Source organism: Erinaceus europaeus, chromosome 18 (genome assembly GCF_950295315.1).
Source record: "Erinaceus europaeus chromosome 18, mEriEur2.1, whole genome shotgun sequence".
Lineage (NCBI taxonomy): Eukaryota > Metazoa > Chordata > Mammalia > Eulipotyphla > Erinaceidae > Erinaceus > Erinaceus europaeus.
Genome location: NC_080179.1, coordinates 35786499 through 35798767, shown reverse-complemented (window position 1 = coordinate 35798767; position 12269 = coordinate 35786499). Strand labels below are relative to the sequence as shown.

General features: G+C 41.8%; 2 protein-coding genes across 3 annotated transcripts in view; both read right to left on the bottom strand.

Annotated features, from left to right (window-relative positions):
• Positions 1-8986, bottom strand: part of CYTIP (cytohesin 1 interacting protein) — a 76195-nt gene extending 67209 nt beyond the window's left edge. For both annotated transcript variants that reach the window (XM_060177907.1, XM_016188648.2), the window contains exon 1: positions 8850-8986. The gene's annotated coding sequence lies outside the window, so the exon portion shown is untranslated. The remainder of the gene's footprint in view (positions 1-8849) is intronic.
• A 308-nt stretch (positions 8987-9294) lies between these two features.
• The window catches only part of ACVR1C (activin A receptor type 1C), a 133848-nt gene continuing 130873 nt past the window's right edge, over positions 9295-12269 (bottom strand). Inside the window, exon 9 of the mRNA XM_060177905.1 lies at positions 9295-9482. Coding sequence (XP_060033888.1) covers positions 9435-9482 — 48 coding nt within the window. The 3' untranslated portion in view covers positions 9295-9434. The remainder of the gene's footprint in view (positions 9483-12269) is intronic.

Here is a 12269-nt window from a genome sequence, read left to right as displayed (position 1 = left end):
TTTATTTATAAAAAAGGAGACATTGACAAAACCATAGGATAAGAGGGGTATAATTCCACACAATTCCCACCATCAGAACTTCGTATCCCATCCCCTCCCTTGATAGCTTTGCTGTTCTTTAACCCTCTGGGAGTATGGACCCAAGGTCATTGTGGGGTGCAGAAGGTGGAAGGTTGTCGGGGTCTCTGGTGGGGTTGATCTCCAGAGGAAAGGTAACAGACAGGTTCTTTCTCGCTCGAGACAGGGGACAACACGAAGTAAAAGACACCGGGGAGACCTGCAGCGTGCTCAGACCTCAGAACTCAAGTCTCAGGTCTCATTTATTAGCAGGTGGGCAAGGTTTAAGTAGAAAACCAAAGAACATTATTCAAATTTGTCAGAAATTACAGGTTTCTTAAAGGTCGGCTTGCCCCTATGGTAGGGGGCTGGTATGACAAGAATCGATGCAGATACATAAAGTTCAAGATAATTAGTCTCCTGATGCAGGCATTTAATTACCCAAAGGCATTTGAGGGGAGGAGAGGGGTTGAACCAGTTAAGGCAAGGTAGAGAGAAGATAAGCAAGGTTTGATGCAAATTGAGGACATCAAAGGGCACTGCTAGGAGTGTGTGATAAGGTGTGTTCTCCTCTGTGAACTTTAAGTAAGTGAATCTTAAAGTAGGCGGCCATGTGGCCTGCAGTTAATGGAAGGAAGTATTGGGGTTCTGTGGGCTTGAGAGACTAACTAGGCAAGCTTAGTCTGGGAGACTTTTTCCCTCTTGGCTCACCTCTCTGATGAGAGAGACTTACTAGCGGGGTGTCTATCCAGACCTCCATCCAATGATGGGAGAGCTTCCCTATACTCTACCAAGCTATCACATAGTCCCAATAGAAGGTCTAGCTTCTGTAATTGCTTCCCCACTGAACATGGGCATTGGTAGGTTAATAATTGCTTATTTTGCCTATTACCCACCTATTACCCACTATTATTCACCCTAATAAAACCTTCTATTGTTGAAACCTGTTCTCAGCTCCCTTCTGTGAATCCTTTTATGTGCTGCAGCCCCAAGCCCCCTTTAAGTTAAATTACAACACAGGGCTATAGAAGGCTAACTGGTGTTAGTTCAGAATCAGATACTAAATAGCTTACATTAATTTTTCAGATGTGTTCCATACACTGAGAATAATATTCAGTACACCAAATAATCTTGGTCTCTGAGTCTCTGAGGTTAGTAACTTCACCTATAAAATGAAGATAATATATATTTTCAAAATTGCTAGCAGGATGTGAACAAATATCCAAGAGAATATCAAAGTGATATAACCACTTTAAAAAAAAAAAGAGAAAGTAAAATGGAGGGAGAGGAGACAGTGAGAAAGGAAGGAGAAAAGAGAGAGAGAAAAGCTCTTAACTGGAGCATTTGTAGTAGGTGTCACCCTGCACAGGTAGGGAGTGCGCTAGTCAGGCAGCAGCAGCAGTGTTAGTGACATGAATGGGTCTGTTTGCAAAGGGCCACAAGGGATGAGCAAGTCATGGTCTAGGGCACTGAAGATGGATCCAGTTACAACACTAATCCTCAACAGATTGGAATCAGTGGCACCTACTTGGAGCAGAACACAGAAAACTACATCAACTCTGTAAGATGGCAACATGGAATCAGCCTTGCCAGGTAGTGCTGCCAGTGATGTTCTCACAGTGCCAGGCCAAAACAGCCTCCACAAGCACTGAGCCTGCATGCAAAGCACCAGGAGAAGCCATGGCTCATCAGGGCACATTCAGCATTGCTGTTCACAGAAGAATACGGGGTTCTGATTGTGGGAATTCTGTGGAGTTGTACCCCTCTTATCCTATGGTTTCTGTCAGTGTTTCCTTTTTATAAATAAAAATTTAAAAAATAACAAAAGTCAAAAAAAAGAATGTGTGTGTGTGTGTGTGTGTGTGTGTGTGTGTGTGTGTGTGTATGTGTGTATCACAAAACACAGGACACATGATAGCATTAACTACCACTGAGAAAGAGTTACTGATTGGTTTGAACCAGAGTCCTGCTCAACTCTACCATATCATATGCTATGGATTGAACCTGGGGCCTCTGAGGTTGTAAGCATGAATGTCCAGTGGATTCACAATGAGTGCTATGCCTCCTTTTCTTTACAGCAAAAAGAAGCTAGGAAGATATTCTTATTATTAGTGGCTTACCTAACTGAGCACATGTTACAGTGCACAAGGACCCAGGTTCGAGTCGCCAGTCCTCATCTGCAGGGAAAAAGCTTTGCAAGTTGAGGAACAGGTCTGCAGGTGTCTATTTTTCTCTAGCCTTATCTTCCCCTACCCTCTAGTTTCTGGCTGTCCCTATCCAATAAATAAAGTTATTTTAAAAAAATTTGGGGGGAGTTGGGTGGTAGCGCAGCAGTTAAGCGCAGGTGGCGCAAAGCACAAGGACCGGCGTAAGGATCCCTGTTCGAGCCTCCGGCTCCCCACCTGCAGGGGAGTGGCTTAACAGGTGGTGAAGCAGGTCTGCAGGTGTCTGTCTTTCTCTCCCCCTCTCTGTCTTCCCCTCCTCTCTCCATTTCTCTCTGTCCTATCCAACAGCAATGACATCAATAACAATAATAACTACAACAATAAAAAACTAGGGAGGCAATAAGGAATAAATAAATATTTTAAAAAATTCTTTAAAGATATTCTTATTATTAAACACAGCAATACAGGGTAGCTTCTACAGGTTAGCTTCTACAGGCTTCTTTCCTACAAAAAACAGTACTCAGAATATAGTATCATGAAAAACTTGATTTTAAGACTAGCTGACTTTCAATTCTATCTTTAATTGAATGAAATTAAGCAAATAACATATTATAAAATTACATTTTTGGGCCAGGCAGTGGCACACCTGGTTAACCATACACATTACAGTATACAAGGACAGCAGTTAAAATCCCCATTCTCCACCTGCAGGGGGAGAACTTTGCAGGTGGTAAAACAGGGTTGCAGGACAGAGTTGCAGGTATCTTTCTGTCTCTCTTCCTTTCTAGCTCCCCCTTCCCTCTCAATTTATTTCTGTCTCTATGCAATAAACATTTTAATAAATAAATATTTAATTTATTTGATAAATAAACATTTTTAAACTGTTTAAATATATTTTTAAAAGAAGTCACTAAAGAAATCATAGTGAGATTACCCAAAATTAGTCAAGTGAGATAAACCAAATGAGAATAAATACCAGCTGGTCTCACTCCTAGGTGGAACTTAAGAAATAAAAACTGAAAGGGAAAACAACAAGTTGAACTTGGACTGGATTTAGTGTATTGCACCAAAAGCAAAGCTCTGCCGTGGAAAGGACATGAAAGAAGGAAAGAATGAATGAAAGGAGGGAAAGGGAAAGAGAGAGGGAGGGGAGGGAGAGAGGAAGGGGGAAGGGGACTTTGGGGTCCTGGTGTACAATAGTAAAAGAAGACCTAAATTTGAGCTGAAAATGTTTTGCAGATGCCTATCACAGAGAGATGAGAGGACCACCTGGTCCCCTTCTGACTCTTCCAAGACATTCTAACACATCTAATTGAAATGAGGGCAAAAAAATATGAAAATGTCTGCATACAACAAAAGTATTGCAAATAAAAGTCAACAGCTAATAGACAGGTTCTACCTGCTTTTGCTACTTCTCAATGGCCTGGAATTCATGCAGTAGAGTGAAGTGGAGGGGTTAGGCATTAAGGACCCATTGTTCATGTCTGAGCATGCAGGTTCTAGTGCCAGTCATCACAAGGGCGCATGTGCACGGGAGCAGCCTCACAAGTGATGAAGCAGTAGTGTAACCTCTCTCTCTCTCTCTCTCCCTCTCTCTCTCTCTGTTTCTCTCTGTCTCTCTCTCCCCCTCCCCCCTCTCTATTTCTCTCCCTCCCTCCCTCCCTGCCTATGTAGAAAATGAAGATAAGAAGTATAAGAAGAAAAGGGTCTTCCAGTGGAGGTGGAATAGTGCAAGCAAAGAGCACTGTGATAACACTGATGGTGTGAAGGGGTAGAAAAAAGAATGAATCGGAAACTTCAAAAACTTATAACATAGATGGGCAAAATGGCTCAGTGATAGTGTTTGCTTTGCCAACCTAGGTATGAGCCGGGCTGACAGCACTGAGCTAGCTTTGGCAACAGCAGTGAGGGAGCTTTTGGCCTCTCACACACACTCTCTTTCTCCCCACCTCAATACAAACAAACAGTGAAACAAAACAGAAGTCCCCAGGAAATGTTAGAAACTGAATCCCCAAGTGTGTTCCTTTGAAAACATCATACTAGGCACTTAGCAAATGCTGGAAGATGTACGGGACATCTGTGTTTGGCAGAAAACTGGTTTACTTTAGAGGTAATACTGACTTTTTCATCATACCCCAGGGTGGCTGCTCTTCCCAGGAGTAGAGAGAGGAGTCCAGGTCTGCCCTGGGAGCCCTTCTCCTGACTCAGATCTCCCAGAGGAAGGAGAGGCCACTAGGTGCTGCAAGGGCTTTATACTCCTTCACCTCCAATATCGGGCTCTCCAATGCAGATCTGAGACTGAGACTATGTATGCCTCGTCATCTGCAGAGATCTCTTGCTCTGTCCCTGAGTGACACCCTCCCTGGTTTTTTCTTGTTAAAATAAGTCTCCCTATTGCTGTCTGTCATTAGTAGCTTGCAAATTATAAGCCCCACCATCACCAGTAAGTCATGATATTGGCCATTACTCTTCTAGTCTTTTGTCCTCACTCTAATTTTAGCTAAATGGGACAATTGTGCAGAAGACATCTCGTATCCTTTCTTGTTACCCTCAACTTGCTCTCTGATGACCTTTTTCTTTCTTCAATGAGAACCACTTACAACTCGATGTAATTGTAGTGTGCTAGTCTTCCAGTTATTAGCAACTAATCCAATTGTACCAAAGGTTTACTTGCTTCTTTGTTTCTTGTAAAAAATTAAACACAAATCTTTATATTTTCTTAGGATAAGTCTTCATGTAAAAAAATATTGGTTTGAGGGGCTGGGTGGTGGCGCACTTGGTTGAGCGCACATATTACATACAATGCGCAAGGACCCGGGTTCAAGCCCCCAGTTCCCACCTGCAGGAGGAAAGCTTTGCAAGCTGGAAGCAGTGCTGCAGGTATCTCTCTGAATCTCTCCCTCTCAATCACCCCTTCCCTCTTGATTGCTGGCTGTCTCTATTCAATAAATAATAAAAATGTAATAATTCTTAAATAATACATAAATAAGATAATTAAAATATATATTAGTTTGAAAACCCTGGTGTTTTTTATCACTTTGCTGAGTCCATGGCACTTAGTAATGCTTATGATTACCAGGTAAAGCATATGTGCTCTGTGCTAATTTTGTTCTGATTTGGATTTTTGAAAACTTGCCTTTTCTGCATTCCAAAACAGAATAAGTATATTTCATATATTGTAAAGTACCCCTGTCCTCTGCTTTGCGGGTTTCCTAAAGTATGAATTCCTTGTTTAATCTCTTTAACCCAGAAGTTCTTCAATGGCTACCTATCACTTTTTCCCTCTCTGATTTCATTATTTGCTTTTAACTTGAAACAAGGCTTTTCCATCCAAAGGGAAAATGAATATTCATCTATACTTCTTCTAAGTTATTTTGGTTTCATTATTTAGATTTAATCCTTTGATATGTTTGGAATAAAATTGTTAAATTTTTTGTTGAGGGATAGATACAAAGCTATTTTTTATTGAGATAACCAATCTCCCCAAAGAAGCATAAAAATGTAGCCATAGGTGATGTTGGTGCTATATAGTGTTTGGGGGCATGGTAAATCTTTCTGTAGTCTCCTTTATACCCAGTCTGTCTACCTTCTGTCATTTCATTACAATAATAGCTCTGCTCTTCTCTTTTTCAGGATCATGATATAGAACATGTGCCATACCACTTCCAATCCATCTTTTTTATCCTTTCTATGCTGAGAAGAGAGTTATGAGATGGAGAGGTAGAAACACCACATCACTGATACACTGTAGATGAAGCTTCCCTCACTGCTGTGGTGCTACCATGTGGTGCTGGGGCTCAAAGCCAGGGCAAGTGCATAAAATGCCACTGTGTATATTCTAAGACCTATATGTCTCAACTTTATCTGCTACTACTTAACCCAGTAGACTAACGAAAAATTCTACTTGGGAGTACTTGTTCTACATACTTTTAATTCTATTTCTACAACCTAAGAGTGGATACTAATTGTAACCCTATAACTCACTTTCCTTATCTGTGAAACAGGCAAACCAACATCATACCCTCATAAATTGTTTTGAAGACTGAACTAGTTTAACAAAGGCATGCACAATATTCACAACAACCAGAGAGTGGAAGCAGCCTAGATGCCCATCAACAGATCACTGGCTAAAGAAGTTATGGGATGGATGTATACTCCATAGAATACTACCCTGAAATGAAAAACATGTGTCCTTAGGAACAAGATAGATGGAACTGGAGGTGCTGATACTTAATGAAATAATAGAAGACAACTACCAGATGATTTCACTCATATTTGGAATCTAGAGATTTGAATTATATGAACTAGACAAAAACAAACAAACAAAATCCAAACAAAACAAAAGCAAGCAAAGTGTTTGTAAGACTTGTAAGAACTCTGGTGATTCTCTTAGGGAGCTCAGAGGGTGGGGACACAGAACTTTGATGATGGGTGTGGAACTATGCATTGCAATCTTATAATCTTGTAACAAACTATTAATAACAAATACAAATTTTAAAAAAGCATGCACAACAGTGTGGGCATACAGAAATGACTACATTAGTGTTAACTGTTATTGTTGAGGACAAAGCTATGCAGTTCTCACTTTGCAAAATTTTCATGGCTACTTTACCTATTTATCTTTCCTTTGAAAACTATGAGTGCAATGTTCCTATAATGATAAAAGTATATATACATTATTTTAGATAGCTCATTGAAATGGCAGACCATGGCATGACAAGAGAAATGCATTCTCAATTTGCTGGAAAATGTTTAAGCATTGACTTCCTTAGTTGTGCAAAATCTCTTACTCTAATAGAAGACAGTCAAAGAAATCAAGACACAGATTGGATGTCTGTGGCTAACCATAAAAGAATAAAGGAATAGACAAATGTCATATTTAACTAGATGGTTGCATTTCTCGATTTTTTCAGAGTCATACTATATCTAATCTGTCCCCTTCAATTTGGTCTATGTGTCTTATACCTGACTTAATATCAAGCAAAACTGTGAACAGGAAGAAAAAGAAAACATTATCCTAAGAAAATAGAATCTCGACTTTGGGGACTGCTATTTATTCTCAGTTAATAATGAATCATTACAGATTTGCATCATCTTGAACCAATTATTCTCTGCACAGATGTCTGCAGCCTCAGGAGTATCTGCCCCATCAGAGACAAGCCTTCCTGCAAGAAATGCCTCTCCTCCCCAATCTGTGCTCCTGCCTCCTTATCTCAGGATCAATACCTAAGAATGTGAAATAGAGAGGGGGAGAGAGAGAAAGAGAGGGAGGAGTTGAGGAGGGAAAAGAGAAAGAGGAGGAGAGAGAGAGAGAGAGGGAGGAAAAGAGCAATTGCCCTATGCTTTGTCCAAAGGGTGAAGTCATATAACAAAAAAAACTACTTGGTCCCATGCAAAAGTAAAGTCTATTTTCATTTAGAACGTAGATTTCTCTACTTGGCTACCTGTGATTCTTTATGTGAATAGTGTAAGAAAATTCATTTTAACAGACTTTTACAGTGGCACTGATACCAATGTTCCACATCCACCTCTGGCTTTTTGTGTTCAGATTAAAGTGAAATTTGACTACAATTTAATTGGAGGAAAGTTCCACCCCATATTTGTTTGAACAAAGCACATGATATACTTGCTTAAGGATGCTCAGCTACAGTCAGACTAATTTTTATTCTGAGGCAGCACAGACTTTGCCTGTGTGCTAGCATTTGTACCAGAGAGCCACAAATCACCTTGTTCCTGTAACACCAGACCCACTCCAGCCTCTAGAAACAACTTACAGAGAGAACAAGCCAGTTGCGTGTGCAGTCACTAACACGTGAATGTGGATCATGGAAAACTACTGCCAGCTCCCAGAGACAAGTTTATGATTCGATCTGGAAAAGTCACCTCAAAGTTGTGGGAGCAGAGCCTTTTCTGGCTTCTCAGGTGAAATTGCCCAGGGACAGGTATTCCGGTTAGACTTGCATTTGCAACCAGCTCTGCCGTTGTCGGGAAAACTCACTATGATCGTCAGCTGATGGTTAACATGCCACAGCCTCAAAAAGAAACAATCATTTTCCCCAAATGTGTTAATAATGGACAGTCACTCTTAACAGAAAGTGACCCTTGTTTCCCAAATCACATTGGAACTCTTTAAAGCTACTGAGTTCCTAAAAATAAAGGCAATTTTTACAGCATAAGCCACAATGGTAAACATTGCTATTTCTGATTACTTCAGACACAGAACCCTTTATGGTCTTATTGAGCATTTATAAAATCAATTAATTAAAAAAAATGATGAGGGAGTAAAGCATAATAGTTCAGATTCTCCTTATATAAAAAGAGATATGAGTTGTCTTACAAGTTCCTTCTAACAAGACATATGTGTGTGTGTGTGTGTGTGTGTGTGTGTGTGTGTGTGTGTCCAGAAATGTCTGCATTGTGTGTGAAGCCATACACTGCTTAAAGGTGGACTGCACTATCACTGGTTGCCTACGTGGTTCCCTCTACTGGCACTCCAGGGTTGGGTGTGAGGTGTTCAGACAGACTAGTCTGTCTGTCCCAAAGCTACTTGCCTGGCTGACAAAGAACCAACATCCCTCCTGGACACTAGTCACTCCAAGTCATTAGAATCAAATCAAATTTCCTTACCCCAGGGTTTCTTGAGAGACATCATGAAAACCTCCCTGGAATTTCTCTCTGTCCCTGCCTCTCCTGTTAGAGACACTGGAGCACTGTAGCCGCCCTCTGGGAGATGCCGGCTCTCCACAGAGCTGGGGGAGGGCACAGCCCCAGCAGCTGGAGGAAGAAGAGGAGGCGTGATTCATGGGGCCACTGCAAACATGACACAGTGCCAACAAAAACACCAATCTCTTTCCTACGGAGTTCAAAGCTTTTTGCAAACATTAACTCAGAAGCCGAAGGAGTCCTGGAACAATTAAGGGTTTCTTATGCCCTTAAGATAGCCACTGTGGGCAAAGTCATGAGGACGTGAAGTCTGTGCACTGGTTCACTGGGTCTCAGATATTTACTGAACACCTACTACCTGCCTGGTACTGGAGGTGGAAGAGTGATTGAGAGACAGAGCTCTCCTCCCACAGAATGTCATGCTAACCCAGATTCTGTTTTTCTGTTGGAGCATGAAGTATGTGACCACACAAATTGTCGTGCTTATTCACACTTCATTTTTTACCACATTGTTTGATGGACTGTTTGATGATCCGTTCTTTGGAATGTTCATTGTGTGTTAAGTGTAGGGCAAACACTAAGAGCACAGCATAAGTTCTACAAGAGAGGAACAGAGGACTATCAGCTCCTAGTGCTTACTCTGAAGACACCCTTAGCACAGCTTTTTTATTTTTTAATTTTTATTTATAAAAGGAAACACTGACAAAAAAACATAGGATAAGAGGGCTACAACTCCACACAATTCCTTCCACTAGAACTTCGTATCCCATCCCCCTCCCCTGATAGCTTTCCTATTCTTTATTCCTCTGGGAGTATGGGCCCAGGGTCATTAGGGGGTGAAGAAGGTAGAAGGTCTGGCTTCTGTAATTGCTTCCCCACTGAACATGGGAACTGACAGATAGATCCATACTCCCAGCCTGTCTCTCTCTTTCCCTAGTGGGCCAGGGCTCTGGGGAAGCGGGGCTCCATGACATATTCGTGGAGTCATCATTCGGGAAGTCAGGTTGGCATCATGGCAGCATATGGAACCTGGTGGGTGAAAAAAGAGTTAACATATAAAGCCAAACAAATTATTGATAAAATATGAACCTAAAGGCTGGAATATTGCAGATGAAGATTTGGGGTCTCCATTTTGGAGATAGATACTAGGCCTATATTAGTTATATTCTAGAGGATCCATGACTATACTAGTTTTCCTGAGCCTGACCTCTAATATGCAGGTGGACCAAAGTTGTTGTCTGGGGTAATGATGTCATGGCTGCAAAAAGGGCTGGAAGTTGGATCAGGAAAAAAGAGTATCTCTCAAATATGGGAAAGGTGTATAAATATTGTTGACCATAAACCCATCAATTTGATCTGGGAACTATATTCTCACATTTAGTGGCTGCAGTCAAGGGTTCTCACAGAAACTATTAACTCATTCCCACTTAAGAGCAACCTTTTAAGGTATTGAATTTTACAGACAAAGATACTGAATCAGATTTAGTGTCATACAGAATTAACTTATAAATACTCCCATGTAGCCTGACAATAGCTCTGAAAATTGTCGCTGTCACAACACAGTGTGTGGGTACTTAAAATATGTTCATGGCATATTCACCAGAGCAAAGGACTCTGGGGAAGAAGGGAAGGGACAGAATGAAAGGACACTGGGTTCCTGATGTGTCTCCCACACACCAGTAAAGCAAGGTGAGTGGCCATGTGCATGTGTTAAGGATGAGACTGGAAGCCCTTAACTCCCAATATAATTTTTTATATTTATTTATTCTCTTTTTTGTTGCCCTTTTTTATTGTTGTAGTTATTATTGATGTTGTTGTTGGACAGAGACAGGGCAGAGAGAAATTGAAAGAGGTGGGGAAGACAGAGAGGGGGAGAGAAAGACAGACACCTGCAGACCTGCTTCACCGCTTGTGAAGCGACTCCCCTGCAAGAGAGGAGGCACGGGCTCCAACCAGGATCCTTACGCTGGTCCTTGTGCTTTGCTCCACCTGCGCTACTGCCTGACTCCCCCAATACAATTTTTAAAAGATGTTAGACATGCAGTATTGGTTCTAGAAGGGGCAGCCCTGCATATGGAGCAAAGAGGGAACACAGTTTCCCTGGATAGCTGAACATTTCTTAAGAATCCAGATGTCATTTAAGGGATATAGGTCCTGATACATTAGACTTAAATGAGCAAGCAGATCATGATTTTCAGATAACTGTTATTAGAAAAAAAACTACAGACTTGACAATCATCCTTGAGCCCTTAGCACACAGTGTGGAGACATTCTCCCTGCAGATCCATGATCTGACTCCATAGTACACAGTGTGGAGGTAGTCTCCCTGCAGATCCATGTTCTGACTCCTTAGCACACAGTGTGGAGACTTTTTCCCCACAGATCCATGACATGACTCCTTAGCACACAGTGTGGAGACATTCGCCCTGCAGATCTATGATGTGACTGACTCCTTAGCACACAGTGTGGAGGCAGTCTTCCCCCAGATCCAGCAGAGGGCAGAGCTCTCCTGCCAACTGCCAGCCAGCTAGTGCCCAATCAAAGCTGCACAATTCAACTATCCCTGAGGGAAGTGCCTGCCAGGAACAGGCCCAGCTCACTGTGGTAAGTATTAAGGCAACAAAGCAAGCTCCCATAATATATCATCTGTCTCTCTGTCTGTCCTTCCCTCCAGCCATCTATGAATCCACCTATGCATCCATGCATCTACCAATCTATCACATATCTATCTATCTATCTATCTATCTATCTATCTATCTATCTATCTGTCTGTCTATTTATCTATCTGAATACAAAGGTGATGGGATTGTGTGTTTGTGGAGTCCCAGTTCCAACAAAAATAAGTAAGCAAATACAGAAGTGAGTGAGTAAGTGAAGCAGTCATCAGTTTCCTCACCCAGATATGGCTTTGAGCTAAGACTGGGATTACGTGATGTAGCCAGAGAAATGGCGGGGAAAGTTTTGGTTTGATGGATGTCTGTGGACTGCCTGGGATTGGATCTTTGAATGGGACCTGAATCAAGTTATGAATTGACCCAGCATTCGAGCTCTGAACGTGCAAGCATGAGGTTCCTACATTAATATGCCAGATCTCTCTCTCTCTCTCTCTCCCTCTCTCTCTCTCTCTCTGTCTTTCTCTCTCTCCTGTAGAGGTGGCAGATAGGTGACCACATAAAGCTTCCTCACGCTGGGCTAGCTTTTCCAGAGAGAAACACAGAGGCAAACAGACAGAAAGAAAGGGAAAGGTACCACAGCACCAATGCTCCCTGCAGTAGGAACTGGTGAGTCTTATGTGTGACAAAACAGGCTCACTGTCCAGGCCTGCCTGCCTGCTCCCCAAAGAGACAGTTTGATCAGGTGCTTCCCCAGGGCTCCTGTGAAGCA